Raw genomic sequence first — 12,583 nt, 5'->3', positions numbered from 1 at the left:
TTGGTTCTAGACAACACAACTGCAATGTCCTGCATCAAGAGATCGGGATCATGTTCACCACCTCTCAACATGGTAATCCTAGCCATCCTTCAGATGACACAAGTAAAGAAGTGGCACCTGTCTGCAATTCACCTCACAGGGTCTCAACATAATAGCAGACTCTCTGTCGAGGAAAACAACAGCCTCAACAGAGTGGATGTTGGACAACCACTCTTTTCAAACAATAGCCAACATGCTTCCACAAGCGGAAGTGGACCTATTCGCCACATACGAGAACCACAAACTTCCAGTATATGTATCTCAGAACTTGGACAATCAAGCAATAGCAAGAGATGCCTTCCTACAAGACTGGAACAATTGGAGGATGATATATCTTTTTCTGCCATTGTCCCAGATTTTGAAGGTTTTGAGCAAACTCTTAACCTTCAAAGGAACAGCTTACTTAATAGCCCCAAATTGGCTAAACAGGAATTGGTTCCTATCACTTCAACAGCGGGTGAAAAGATCAATTCCACTGTTGTCCACTGTTCTATCCCAGAAGGTAGGAGGGAAAATCGTTTACGCATCCTCCTTTCTGAGCTGAGACCTTCACGCATGGATTTTTTAAATATTATCTACCGTGAAATTACTCACCCAACATTGCTAGGTACCTAGTGCAAAAATTATGGACATCATCTATCCAACAATACCAGTCTGTATGGAAGATATGGTTAGATTATATCCATACTGAGAGCCCAGTTGAAATTTCTATAGAAACACTTGTAGATTTTATGATATATCTTTTTGAAGACAAACGCCTTGTGGTTACAACAGTCATGTCATACAAGACAGCATTAACAGAACTCTTGCTTTATGGATTCCGGATTGACTCCAGCATAGAAGTTGTTACTTCCTTTCTGCGGTCTTTTGCTCTACAAAGACCCTCTCCCAAAAGACTCCCAAATACTTAGTCCCTGAACAAGGTACTTGGACTTCTTTCTACCCCTCTGTTCAGCGGATCCAATACAACTGCAACTCGCAAGCTACAGAAGGTGATCTTCCTGATTGCATTAGCATCAGGAGCCCGTATTATTGAACTGGTCTCTCTTAGACAGGGACGATATATCACACAAACTGCTGATAATCAATTATTATTGTCCCCAGGCCCATCATTCCTGGCCAAGAATGAGGATCCTTTAAGAAGGAAATATCTTATTCTTATAAGGAAACTTAATTTAGCAGACAAAACATTATGCCCAGTTCAAGCACTTAAGGTTTACCTAGAGGTCACAGCAAACATCCCAGAAGGTTCGATTTTCCTACACCCTAGCATGAATAAACCACTCTCTCTACAAGAGCTTAGAATAATTTTAGTGTCCCTAATTAAAAAAGCAAACCCACGCTCCTTTCCCAGGTCACATGACATATGGAAAGTAAGTATGTCATTGGCCTTCTTCAGAAATGTCTCTTTTGAAGAAGTCTCCAAAAGTACAGGGTGGGCAGCAGAGACAGTGTTCTTAAAACATTACTGCCATGAGCTCAAACAGATTCGTCTGCACTGCATGTCAGTAGGTGGTATGGTTAGTCCTGACCCCAAAAGTTTTTTAGAATAAGGAATGGGGCTTGAAACTTGTGGCTTGACCTCAGACCATAAATGTTTTTTCTTTGGGTTGTTTGGGATTAAAATTTTTTGTCGCCTGTCAATTTCTTTTATAATGCTCCTTGAGGACGAAACAGCAACTACGCTATCAAAAAACAGGTTTCGATGCAGGAAAAACTTATTTTTGGTAGTTGCTGTTGAGTCCTCAAAAACCCCCCCACTTCCCTGACAAAAGGCATGGGATATGGGCAAGGGATAATCCTACATTGACCAACAGAGAGTAATGGAGCTGGTCTTTTGCTGCCCTGGTTGTAAACAAGATGGCAGACGCTCATGCGCAAGTCACTTCTTACATTTTTGACGTAGGAAACACTGGGTTCAGCTTCGCTGAAGATAAGGGAAAATGCCCTCTTATCTTTGAGTCCATTACACTCTATCACATGTCATAGTGTTTTCATTATGACACAATACCCAGCTACAAGACCGGGCTAGAAAAATATTTTTTGATACTAGTCTAGTCACCATGGAGCGCTGGCACACCATGGGGGTCGACTCCTTGAGGACTCAACAGTGACTGCCAAAAATAGGTTTTTCCTACGTCAAAACCTGTTTTTTAATTCAGGTTTGTATGTCTAGGAATGCAAAAAAAAAGCCTTGAATTTGCCATTTCACACCTACAAGGATGCAAACTTTTGTCATTTACTGTACATACATGAATAGACCTTTTGTGAAAGCTGGTTCGGTCATTGAAGTCTAATAACAAAGTGTCCAGTGGTGTTAGGTAGGTGAGTGATGGGCACCACCCATTCACTTGTCAGTAACCCCTCATGTTTTCATGAGCCACCATTGAGTTGAGATGTTTGTACTGTTGCTGTGGTCAAAGTACTTGGCTTGGGTTTTGAAACATGTGTTTGTGGTGTTCAGCATGTCAGGGATGCTTGAACAAAGATTAACTATACTTTATTGTACCTGTATTGTGTTGTGGTAGTTCAATATGGTGTTTGTCCCACTAAGGCAATTTTTTTTTACTTGTTTAAATTAACATCTTTGCTGTTGTTCAACTTATGCAGTGATTATACAGAATATTAACATGTCTGTACAGTAAGATTGGTTTGTATTTTTAGAGGAATATTATTTTGTGGGAATCTCAGCTCCTTTCTCTACAGGATGGATAGTTCATGTGAAAAGGGGTCAGTCAGTGGGGTTGCTCCTCAGCATTATTCTTCAGGATTTCCCATAAGCATATTCTTCTCTTGTAGGAGTGATTTTGGTCTTTGCTCCCTTTCTGGAATTGAAGCTCAATGAGAGGTTGTTGGCGTAATCTTGAGAGATTGTGATCAGCCTTCAGCAAAACATCCAGAAAGGTTCAGTTGGTTTCCTCTATGTTGGCTTTTCTCCAGATGTCCATGATTGCCCACCAACCATGACAGTACCATCCACTGCCAAATACTGTCAAGCAACTGGTTCTTGGATTTTCATTTTCTTCCTCAGAAATTACTAGATGTTGAGAGATCTTGAGGCATTGATTTCACATTTTTGTCCTCTTGGTCTTCTAAAAGACTGAAACACTCTTGGACTCTCCTGGTTCTGACTGATGCTTGAGAGAATGGTCAGAGAGATGCTCGAGAGGTATTCAAAGTGTAGGGTGACCTCTCCACTCCTTATCTATCTTGGTGGACAGTGACCATGACAGTCCCTCCCAATCTGATTGGATGGAACTTTGCAACAAGTGATGATTCTGTTTTGAAACTTTATATGATCAGCCTCAGAGCAAACTAGGAATTTTCACCCAGGGTTGCTGGCCCTTATAAATATCCTTTCCCACAAGTCCCTGCTTCAGCTTAGACTCTTTTGTTGCTTCGACTGTTGTCCCTTAGGGCTTCACCATTGAAGTATGGGATTATTCAAGGTGACAGGCCTGACTGGAGAGGGAACCTGGTTCACTCTTCTCCATTTTTCTGTATCAAGTTCTTTCCCTCTGTCCTTTTGGCCACTCTGTCCTTTTGGCCACTTGACAGAGATGGTAGGGGTCTCCTTTGGGTATTCCTTTGGGCTTTTCTTTGGAGTATTCCTTGTACTGAATGAGGAATGCTGGTCTGAATCCCCTTTGGGACTGAGTTCTTGGAGATGTTATTGATCAAAGCACAATTTTTCATGTCTCTATTTTTCTACAATACTCCCTTTAGGTAGGGTTTCACTATATTGTATGTGAGAGTTCTAACCCTCAAGTTTTAACAATTTTTTCTTTAGGCTCTTGGAATTGGAGTAACATATTCTTTTTCTCCACATAAGACATTTTTTATGGGCTTAATCGAATGAGTTGCCAATTTCTTCATCTGATAGTAGGGGTAAATGAACAGTCTCTTTTAAAGAACCCTGTTACTCTTGAGAGCCTTTTGAATTCTTGTTCCTTTTCCCCAGTGTTGGAAAGTTCAGGTCTCTCCTTCCATAATTGCTAGTCATGCTATTTATATTTTGGATTTGCATGGAACCAAAAATATATTTGAAAACAAAATAGATTTTTATATACAAACCCCATTACTCACACACACAGAGTGCCCACCTTCAAACCTGCTCTTTTACCTGTAGAGATTAAAAATAGTTATTGAACATATTGCAAAATGTGCCTTTGGAGATTTTGGGAAGTTATATATACAGACGTGAAAGAGGATGAGCTAAATTGCTTAGGCATTGTATTCCTAGAATTCGTTAATGCTTACATAGGGGACCTTAATGTGACCATCATAATTAATGTTAAAAACATGAATATCATAATCAAAGTGGAAATTTTGTAATGTGTTGCTTTTGTATTAAGTTTCACCAGAAATTCATACTCGGTACCAATGTGCAAATATTTTCAGGTTTTGAAGATTCAAATTTTTCTTATTTTTAATATTGTATTATGTGGATTTTAACATTTATTTTTACTTTGTTCAATTTAGTATGTTATGTTTTTGCCATATTTTATGAGAGTATTACTGCAATAAAATGCTATTCCATATTTGTAAAGTTTCATAATTTAGGGTGTTTAGTTTTTCCATTATCTGAGATTAAAAAAAAAAAATCAGTGCATGAGCCTACATCCAGTAATTTCAAAATCTTAACATACAGTACTAGCTGTAGCCTGATACATTTGCACACACTGGAAACACTATTAGCCAAGGAAATTTCTGATGCAACATGACCAGGCATTTTATACTGTGTGTTACTTCATAATTTGCTCAAGTTTTTCAGTTTGCTGGTACATATGTCTACTTCAGAAAGGTTATTTAAAATTAAAATCAGTGAATTTGAAAGAACACATCGAGAGTTTTAAGATAAATTAACCCTTAAACGCCTACTGGACGTATCATACGTCGACTAAAATTGTCTGTTGGGTGCCAAGTGGACGTACAGTCGCCGACTACAAAAATTTCAACCTTCGGTCAACTTTGACTCAACCAAAATGGTCGAAAAACGCAATTGTAAGTTAAAACTCTTACATTCTAGTAATATTCAATAATTTACCTTCATTTTGCAACAAATTGGAAGTCTCTAGCACAATATTTTGATTTATGGTGAATTTTTGAAAAAGACTTTTTCCTTACGTCCGCGCGGTAACTCGGCCGAAAATTTCAGAAATTCTTTCGTCATTTTGTCGTAATTTTTGCAGTTTTATACTAGCAGTTACGTAAAGTTTTATATATGAAAATGTGCGCAATTTCATGTAAAATACAACAAAATACAACCCATGGTTGTAGCTTTTATCAGTTTGGAAATATTTTCATATAAATCTCGATAACTGCCAAAATTTCAACCTTCGGTCAACTTTGACTCGACCGAAATGTCAAAAAACGCAATTGTAAGCTAAAACTCTTACATTCTAGTAATATTCAATCATTTACCTTCATTTTGCAACAAATTGGAAGTCTCTAGCACAATATTTCGATTTATGATGAATTTTTAAAAAAAACGTTTTCCTTACGTCCGCGCCAGAAATTCTTTCATCACGTTGTTGTAATGTTTGCACCGTTTTATATTAGCAGTTACGTAAAGTTTTATATATGAAAATGTGCGCAATTTCATGTAAATACAACAAAAATAACTCATGGTTGTAGCTTTTATCAGTTTGGAAATATTTTCATATAAATCTCAATAACTGCCAAAATTTCAACCTTCAGTCAACTTTGACTCGACCAAAATGGTAAAAAACGCAATTATAAGCTAAAACTCTTACATTCTAGTAATATTCAATCATGTACCTTCATTTTGCAACAAACTGGAAGTCTCTAGCACAATATTTCGATTTATGGTGAATTTCTGAAAAAAAAAAAAACTTTTTCCTTACGTCTGCGCGCTGTAACTCGGCCGAACATCTCAGAAATTCTTTCGTCACGTTGTCGTAATGTTTGCATCGTTTTACATTAGTCGTTACATAAACTTTTATATATGAAAATGTGCAAAATTTCATGTAGAATACAAAAGAAAATAATTCATGGTTGTAGCTTTTATCACTTTTGAAATATTTTCACATAAATCTTGATAACTGCCAAAATTTCAACCTTCGGTCAACTTTAACTCGACCAAAATGGTCGAAAAACGCAATTGTAAGCTAAAACTTTTAGATTCTAGTAATATTCAATCATTCACCTTTATTTTGAAATAAATTGGAAGTCTCTAGCACAATATTTCAATTTATGGTGAATTTTTTAAAAAAACATTTTCCTTACGTCCGCGCGGTAACTTGGCTGAACATCTCAGAAATCTTTCGTCACGTTGTCGTAATGTTTGCACCGTTTTATATTAGTCGTTACATAAAATTTTATATATGAAAATGTGCGCAATTTCATGTACAATACAACAGAAAATAACTCATGGTTGTAGCTTTTATCAGTTTTGAAATATTTTCATATAAATTACGATAAATAGAAAAAATTCGACCTTCGGTCAACTTTAACTCGACCGAAATGGTCGAAAACTGCAATTGTAAGCTAAAACACTTACAGTCTAGTAATATTCAATCAATTAGCTTCATTTTTCAACAAACGGGAAGTCTCTAGCACAATATTTCGATTTATGGTGAATTTTTGAAAAAACATTTTTTTACGTCCGCGCGTTACGGATTCATGCATCATAGTGATATTTTCTCTGTGTTGCTTTGATCATTTTACAATTTGTTATATACCAAAATCGTCGCAATTTAGTGTACAATACAAAGAAAAAAAAATAATCCGTTAGCTTTAACCGTTTTGCTCACAGCGCGATTTGTATAAAATTATATATGAAAATTTTTTTTTGCGCTGTCATATATTTCAATATTTATATATGATAATGATATTTTTTTTTCATTTCTGATGGTTGCATACTAAACTTCAGGCAATGACAAAAAAGGAGCCAAAAATGAACTCTTAATCTTAAAAACTAAGCGTGCTGTGATTTTTTTAAAAAACTTTTTTTCCGCTTCGGAGCTAACTCCCGAACGCCGCCGGCATACGGGAGACATTTTTGTAAATAGAGGCTCGGCGTTTAAGGGTTAACTGAAAAAAACTACAATAATGAATTGGTTGTACCAGCCAAAGTCACATCATTTCAGTGCACTGAGACTGTCAGATGTGCTCAGCACATGAACCAAAACAAAGCCTTATTTCTGGGTTTATTTTTTGTCTTCAAAATTCTTTTTTGGTCAAAATTGGTGTGCATATGTGATGCTGGAAAATATATTATGCATCTGTGATGCTGGAAAATATATATTACTGTTTACAGAAATCCTTATTTACCTCTCTGTGCTTTATGCAGAAGCCTCAAACTTATTTATTTCTTTGTTTTGCTGGCTCATCCTTCAGTTTTCTCTTCCTTAGAAATGCTTTGCCAAAAAGTTTTGCTGTTTGTTTTGCAATCAGCTTGCTAGGGTAATTGTTGAGGCTTCCTTTTTATAGAATCTCCAGTTTTCTTCCAGAATTTTTTCACGAGTTTGTCTTTCTTGTAGGTAAAGCAATCTTGAAGGAAGGGAACTGCAAATGCTTTCTCTGTTTTCTTTTGTTTTCAACACCCATTGAGGTGTTTTATCCACTTTTATCTTCCCTGTATTAGCAATCAGGATTAAGAATGAACTAATTAATCTAGTTTTCTTTAACTTGCCTTGTGGTTTTAAGTCCTACACTGGAAAATTGTCTCCAGTTAGTTTACCATCTTTGAGACTCCCTTTACTTACCACTAGAGACTTCTGCCAAGTACCCTCTTTTGTTCATTGAATCTTCTCACATAGGCTTTCATCTCTTTGGCATTTGGAGAACTAATTAGCTATGTCCTTGTTTTTACAGACCATCTGTTTCTTCAGAACTTCTTGCAACTTCACGTTCAGCTTTTCCATTTAACCAGATATTGTAAATTCATTTCTGCTACAGCTTCAATTTCTTTTTCAAGGCAGCCCAGTCTGGTACGATATTGGATTAGCTATTGAGAGGAGGCATTGCAGTTGGCATTCATGGAGGCCATTGAGTTATGTTAGGACATGGCAGTGTTTCATCAGCTTTCTAGCCTTAAGACTGCCATTCCCCAATCCTCTTTTACCTTGGTATTCTGACCAGTTTGCCAAAATCAAGGGGGGAAAAGTTGCTGTTTCTCTGGTCTTGGTTGATCATTTTGGAAATGTCACTTTCATTTTCTGGATTCAACATGTTATGCTTTAATCTGTGTGCCTTAATCACTAAGCTTTTTATCATCCGACAAAGATAAGCTAATAGTATTTTGGGAGTAACTTACTCTTTCCAGCCTATGTCCACCATGTGGAAGGAACAGAACCACAGCTCTCCCCAGGTTTGATCCACTAAGCTCCTTTTCTGCATGAGAACCAAAATTTGCCCTATCTTTGATTTGGTTTCCTCCATAAGATACATGGGTAATGCATGTATTTAAGGGTCGCATTAATTTTAGATCTTTTCTCAGACATTCAGAACACCCAGTTCATATTCTCGGTCTTTTCTGTCTCAAGAACTTTACATTCTTTTGCTGTGACTTGAACAGCTGTGTTGTCCCCTGCCTTATTATAGCAAGACTTGACCTCCTCAGATTGTGATAAGGTGATCAATGCTTTCTGTCACCTTATTCTGGTTTGTTCCTCTGCTTAATCACCGAGAGATTCGTAAACTTTTTCGCTTTGCTTAAAAGTTCCCTTTTCCCTTCGGATCCTTCTCATCTTATAGTGTCAGTGTCTCAATTCACCTCCTACTAGAAATGCTGTTCAGGATATGCAGCTGTGTTAGAGAAGTTTTAAGCTAATTAAAGTAGGCTTCACTTAATTGTTTGTGACCTAAAGGACATTTCATAACATAGATATGTGATAACCTGCGTACATCATCTCATCTTTTTCTTCCTGTTGATTGATTTATAGTATCTAGGTACTTTATTATAATAATCTGTTAAAAAAAATTTTTTTATTAAAAAACTAAGTACACGAGTTGAAAATTTTTAAAAAATTCTTATGCAATTATTTTTAAACAAAAATAGGTAAAAATTTTATTTTTTAAGCATTAACAGTATGACAGTAAAATTTTTGTTTTAAATTTGTAATATAATGAAGTTTTAATGATTTTACATATTGTAACACATGTTAGTGCTATGAAAATTTTTTATCATCATTAGATGTTGTATTACCTATTTTTGTTTTGAATTGGCATTGCAAAATTAATAAGCCTGTATTTTTTAATGCCTGTTAAAAGGACATAATTTTACTCTGTTTATAGAAATTTAACAATGATGTTTTACTTACAGTGACTTGCCCTTGACTGTACTCTTCAAATTTGTTGATGAAGGTGACAATACACATGATGCCATTGTTCTAGCTACATACTTTAATTCTTGGAAAAAGGTTTTTCAGGTACGTTTTTGCAATATTGTAGAATTTTTTTATTGGTGCACTTACCAAAATGGGTGTCTTACCCATCCACATTATTATTTTTAATTACTGTATAGAAAATATCAGTATGTAGTTAAGAGTATATGTACTTTTTGTGGTTATGAGAAAAAATATAAAAATTTATTTGAATTGTCAGGTAAAAATCTTAAACATAGTTACATATATAATGTCTCTTCAAGGTTTCACATATATATTATCTGTTCAAGATTTGTTCTTACACAAACACAATGTTTGGTAGGTTGTTGAGTTTTTAAACCTCAGTGTGCCAGCATGTTGAAGAGTATACTGTACTGTATAATGGGTTGGTGTAGACCTCTGGGCTTAATCATCAGAGACCAGAATTAGACTGTCCTAGTCTGTCAGCACTGTGAATAGTAAACAATCCTACACTGAAGTAACCACCAAATCGATACAACATCCATGATTATAAGTGGAACTAGGCTGTCCCATTTAGAGGTAAAATCACACATTTTTGGCAAGACATCTTTTTAACATTTCTGTTGCTGGAGATGCATTATGCTTGTAGATGATTTCATACAGTATCTTTACTTAGGTCTGTCACAAAATTTGAGTCCATTATATCCTCTGTTTGAGACAGGGGATACCTCAGAAAATCTCACTTGATGTCCACCATTCCACCATCTTTCTGTCCAACCTGAGTGCAGGGGTTATATTAAGACCTGTTCCTGGGTTTTGTAAGAATGTCTAACAAGAAATCCATTCCCTGCTGCAGAATTTGTATTTTTCCCCAAAACTGTCAGTAGAATGGTTGTTTAATGGGAATGGCACCTTCAGTCAGTTGGCCATCATGACTGACAGTTGTATAAACCTTAGACTTCTCCAGATTTTTAATTGAAATTGCTAATTAGTTGTTTTGGCACATTAGTTTAGGTAAGAAGTACTTTTCCAGTAAGGGAGCTATCATCCTTATATTTTAATCAGTGATTCAAGTTAGCAACACTTTGTCTTTTTTATTCCTAGTATAGTAATTACATAATTAATGTAACTTTCCTTGAATTATTTTGCTGAGGACCTTGCTCTGTTGGTTCCAAAGGCTATTTCAATACTAGTAAAAATAACTAATTTTTACAAGGAGTTTTTTCCTAGGTATATACAGACCAGAGCCTTATATAGGACTATTCCCTCAGCATGAGCTGGAGCAGTCATTGAGCTTGGTAACAAGGTTGTTAATTGGTGGTTATTTTGGGGGTGTGAATGGTATCCTTATCACTAAGGGTTTGGGATTAAGGAAACACCAAGATATCAAAAGTAGGTTCTTAATGTCCAAGTGAAGTGTACAAATCCACAGAGGTACAGTTATGTGGATGCAAGTGAATGCAATGGCAGTCCCCGTACTGGCGAGACATTACTGCCAGATGGGCAAAGTTTGGTTAATTACATATCTTACATAATACGTATGGGAGTAACATACATTTAACAAGTTAGGGAGGTATATGCATGGACATGAAATATAAAAGAACATACTACATATATATAAAGGTTCTTACATCGTACTGAATATGTCTTTCATGTACCTACATTAATGACATATGCAAAATCTGAGTGAACAGAGCTATTGGTTCCTCAGGGGGGGGTTAATCTAAATATCATGATGTGAATAGCATTCATGAACTGAAATTGACTAGACCAGTACTTTAATATAGTATTAGAGTAACTATTTTTGTTGAATATTTGGAGTAAATATCATTGGTATTGTTGTTCTTGAATTATGTTTGAAAGGATCTATTGACATCATTTAATGTTTTATTCTTTAATCATATTCAAAAGGATTTACTGAAACTGCGGGTTAATTTTTTTTTTTACCATATGGAACTTGTTAATATTACATTTCAATTCGACTTTATGCTATCAGTATTATCTACTGAACCATTTGTGATGCTAAGTAAATATGGAAATACATTATAGTATTTATAGTATAGTTTTGTTTTTCTGTTTTGTCTCACCATGAAAAGTATAAACATCTTTCTCTCAAGGAGTGAATAATTTCGTCCTCAAGAATATGGCCATAGAATTTAGGCCAGTTGGACAATTCTGGGAGGCCATTAAAAACTGTTATCATTAATTAAACATTTGCATAATGACTGTTAAAAAAGTTATTATTATGAAGCCATAATGCCACACATTTTGCTTATTAAAAAATCATAATACATGTCATAGGGTACACTGCTTTTCACATCAGGTAAAGACCAATAGGCTTAGCCAAACATGTATACAGTAAACCCCTGTACTCATGGGGCATGCGTACTACACCCCCCTGCGAATAGCTAAAATCTGCGAATACTTAAGACCCCTCTAAAAACACTTAGAACTGCCTATTTTGACAGTTCAAACACAAAAAAAAAATCTCTAAAAATGCTCATACCTGAGTATTTTAATAGTTTTATCACAAAAAGTGCATTTAGTAATGAAAATGATGTGAAAATACAGTTATTAGTGAATATTTCTTAGTGAAAAACTGCAAATGGGCAAATTTTCCATGAATAATGTATATATACATTCCACAGAGAAATCCGCGAATAGGCGAGTCCGTGAATCATGACACCATGAATATGGGGGTTTACTGTAGATAATATTCAATATCTTTCTATATTTTATGTTGAGTAAACAAAATGTAATAAATTATTTTCTTTTAATGCTGTAAAGTATATGCAAAACACATAGGCCTACAAGCTCTAAGTGTTACAATAAAACCATCTTCAGAACAATAAATGGTGTAGGCCGAGTCACAAAAAGAACACTAAAAATAATACCACATTCTAAAAAAAAAAATCAAAAGTAACAAAATAATGAAAGAACGAAAATAGTAATTCTGATTTCCTTTAAACTAGAATTGTTAGTTTTCTTGAGCACATAAGGAGTGTTGGTTGAATAGTCTTTTCTTCTCATTAGAAATTTCTATATGGCAGGTAAAAGAATCGTGAATCTGTCTACTATTGATATTCTTTTAAAATTCATCTTCATTTCTTCAAGGATTTGTATTCCGAGTGAAACAAGAAATACCACAGCCAATCTCATTCCTGCGAGCTCATTTTTTGGTTTGGGTACAGCTGGTTCTTCCACTTCTTGAATTGCTTTGTTTGTTCTTCCTC

General features: G+C 35.5%; 1 protein-coding gene across 1 annotated transcript in view; it reads left to right on the top strand.

The window, feature by feature from the left end:
• The window catches only part of LOC136845760 (proteasome assembly chaperone 2), a 69,793-nt gene that overhangs the window by 35,415 nt on the left and 21,795 nt on the right, over positions 1 to 12,583 (top strand). The window contains exon 6 of the mRNA XM_067116008.1: positions 9,329 to 9,434. Within this exon, the coding sequence (XP_066972109.1) occupies positions 9,329 to 9,434 (106 nt within the window). The remainder of the gene's footprint in view (positions 1 to 9,328; positions 9,435 to 12,583) is intronic.

Source organism: Macrobrachium rosenbergii, chromosome 14 (genome assembly GCF_040412425.1).
Source record: "Macrobrachium rosenbergii isolate ZJJX-2024 chromosome 14, ASM4041242v1, whole genome shotgun sequence".
Lineage (NCBI taxonomy): Eukaryota > Metazoa > Arthropoda > Malacostraca > Decapoda > Palaemonidae > Macrobrachium > Macrobrachium rosenbergii.
The sequence above is the reverse complement of the archived record's forward strand: the minus strand, read 5'-3'. Positions and strand labels throughout refer to the sequence as shown.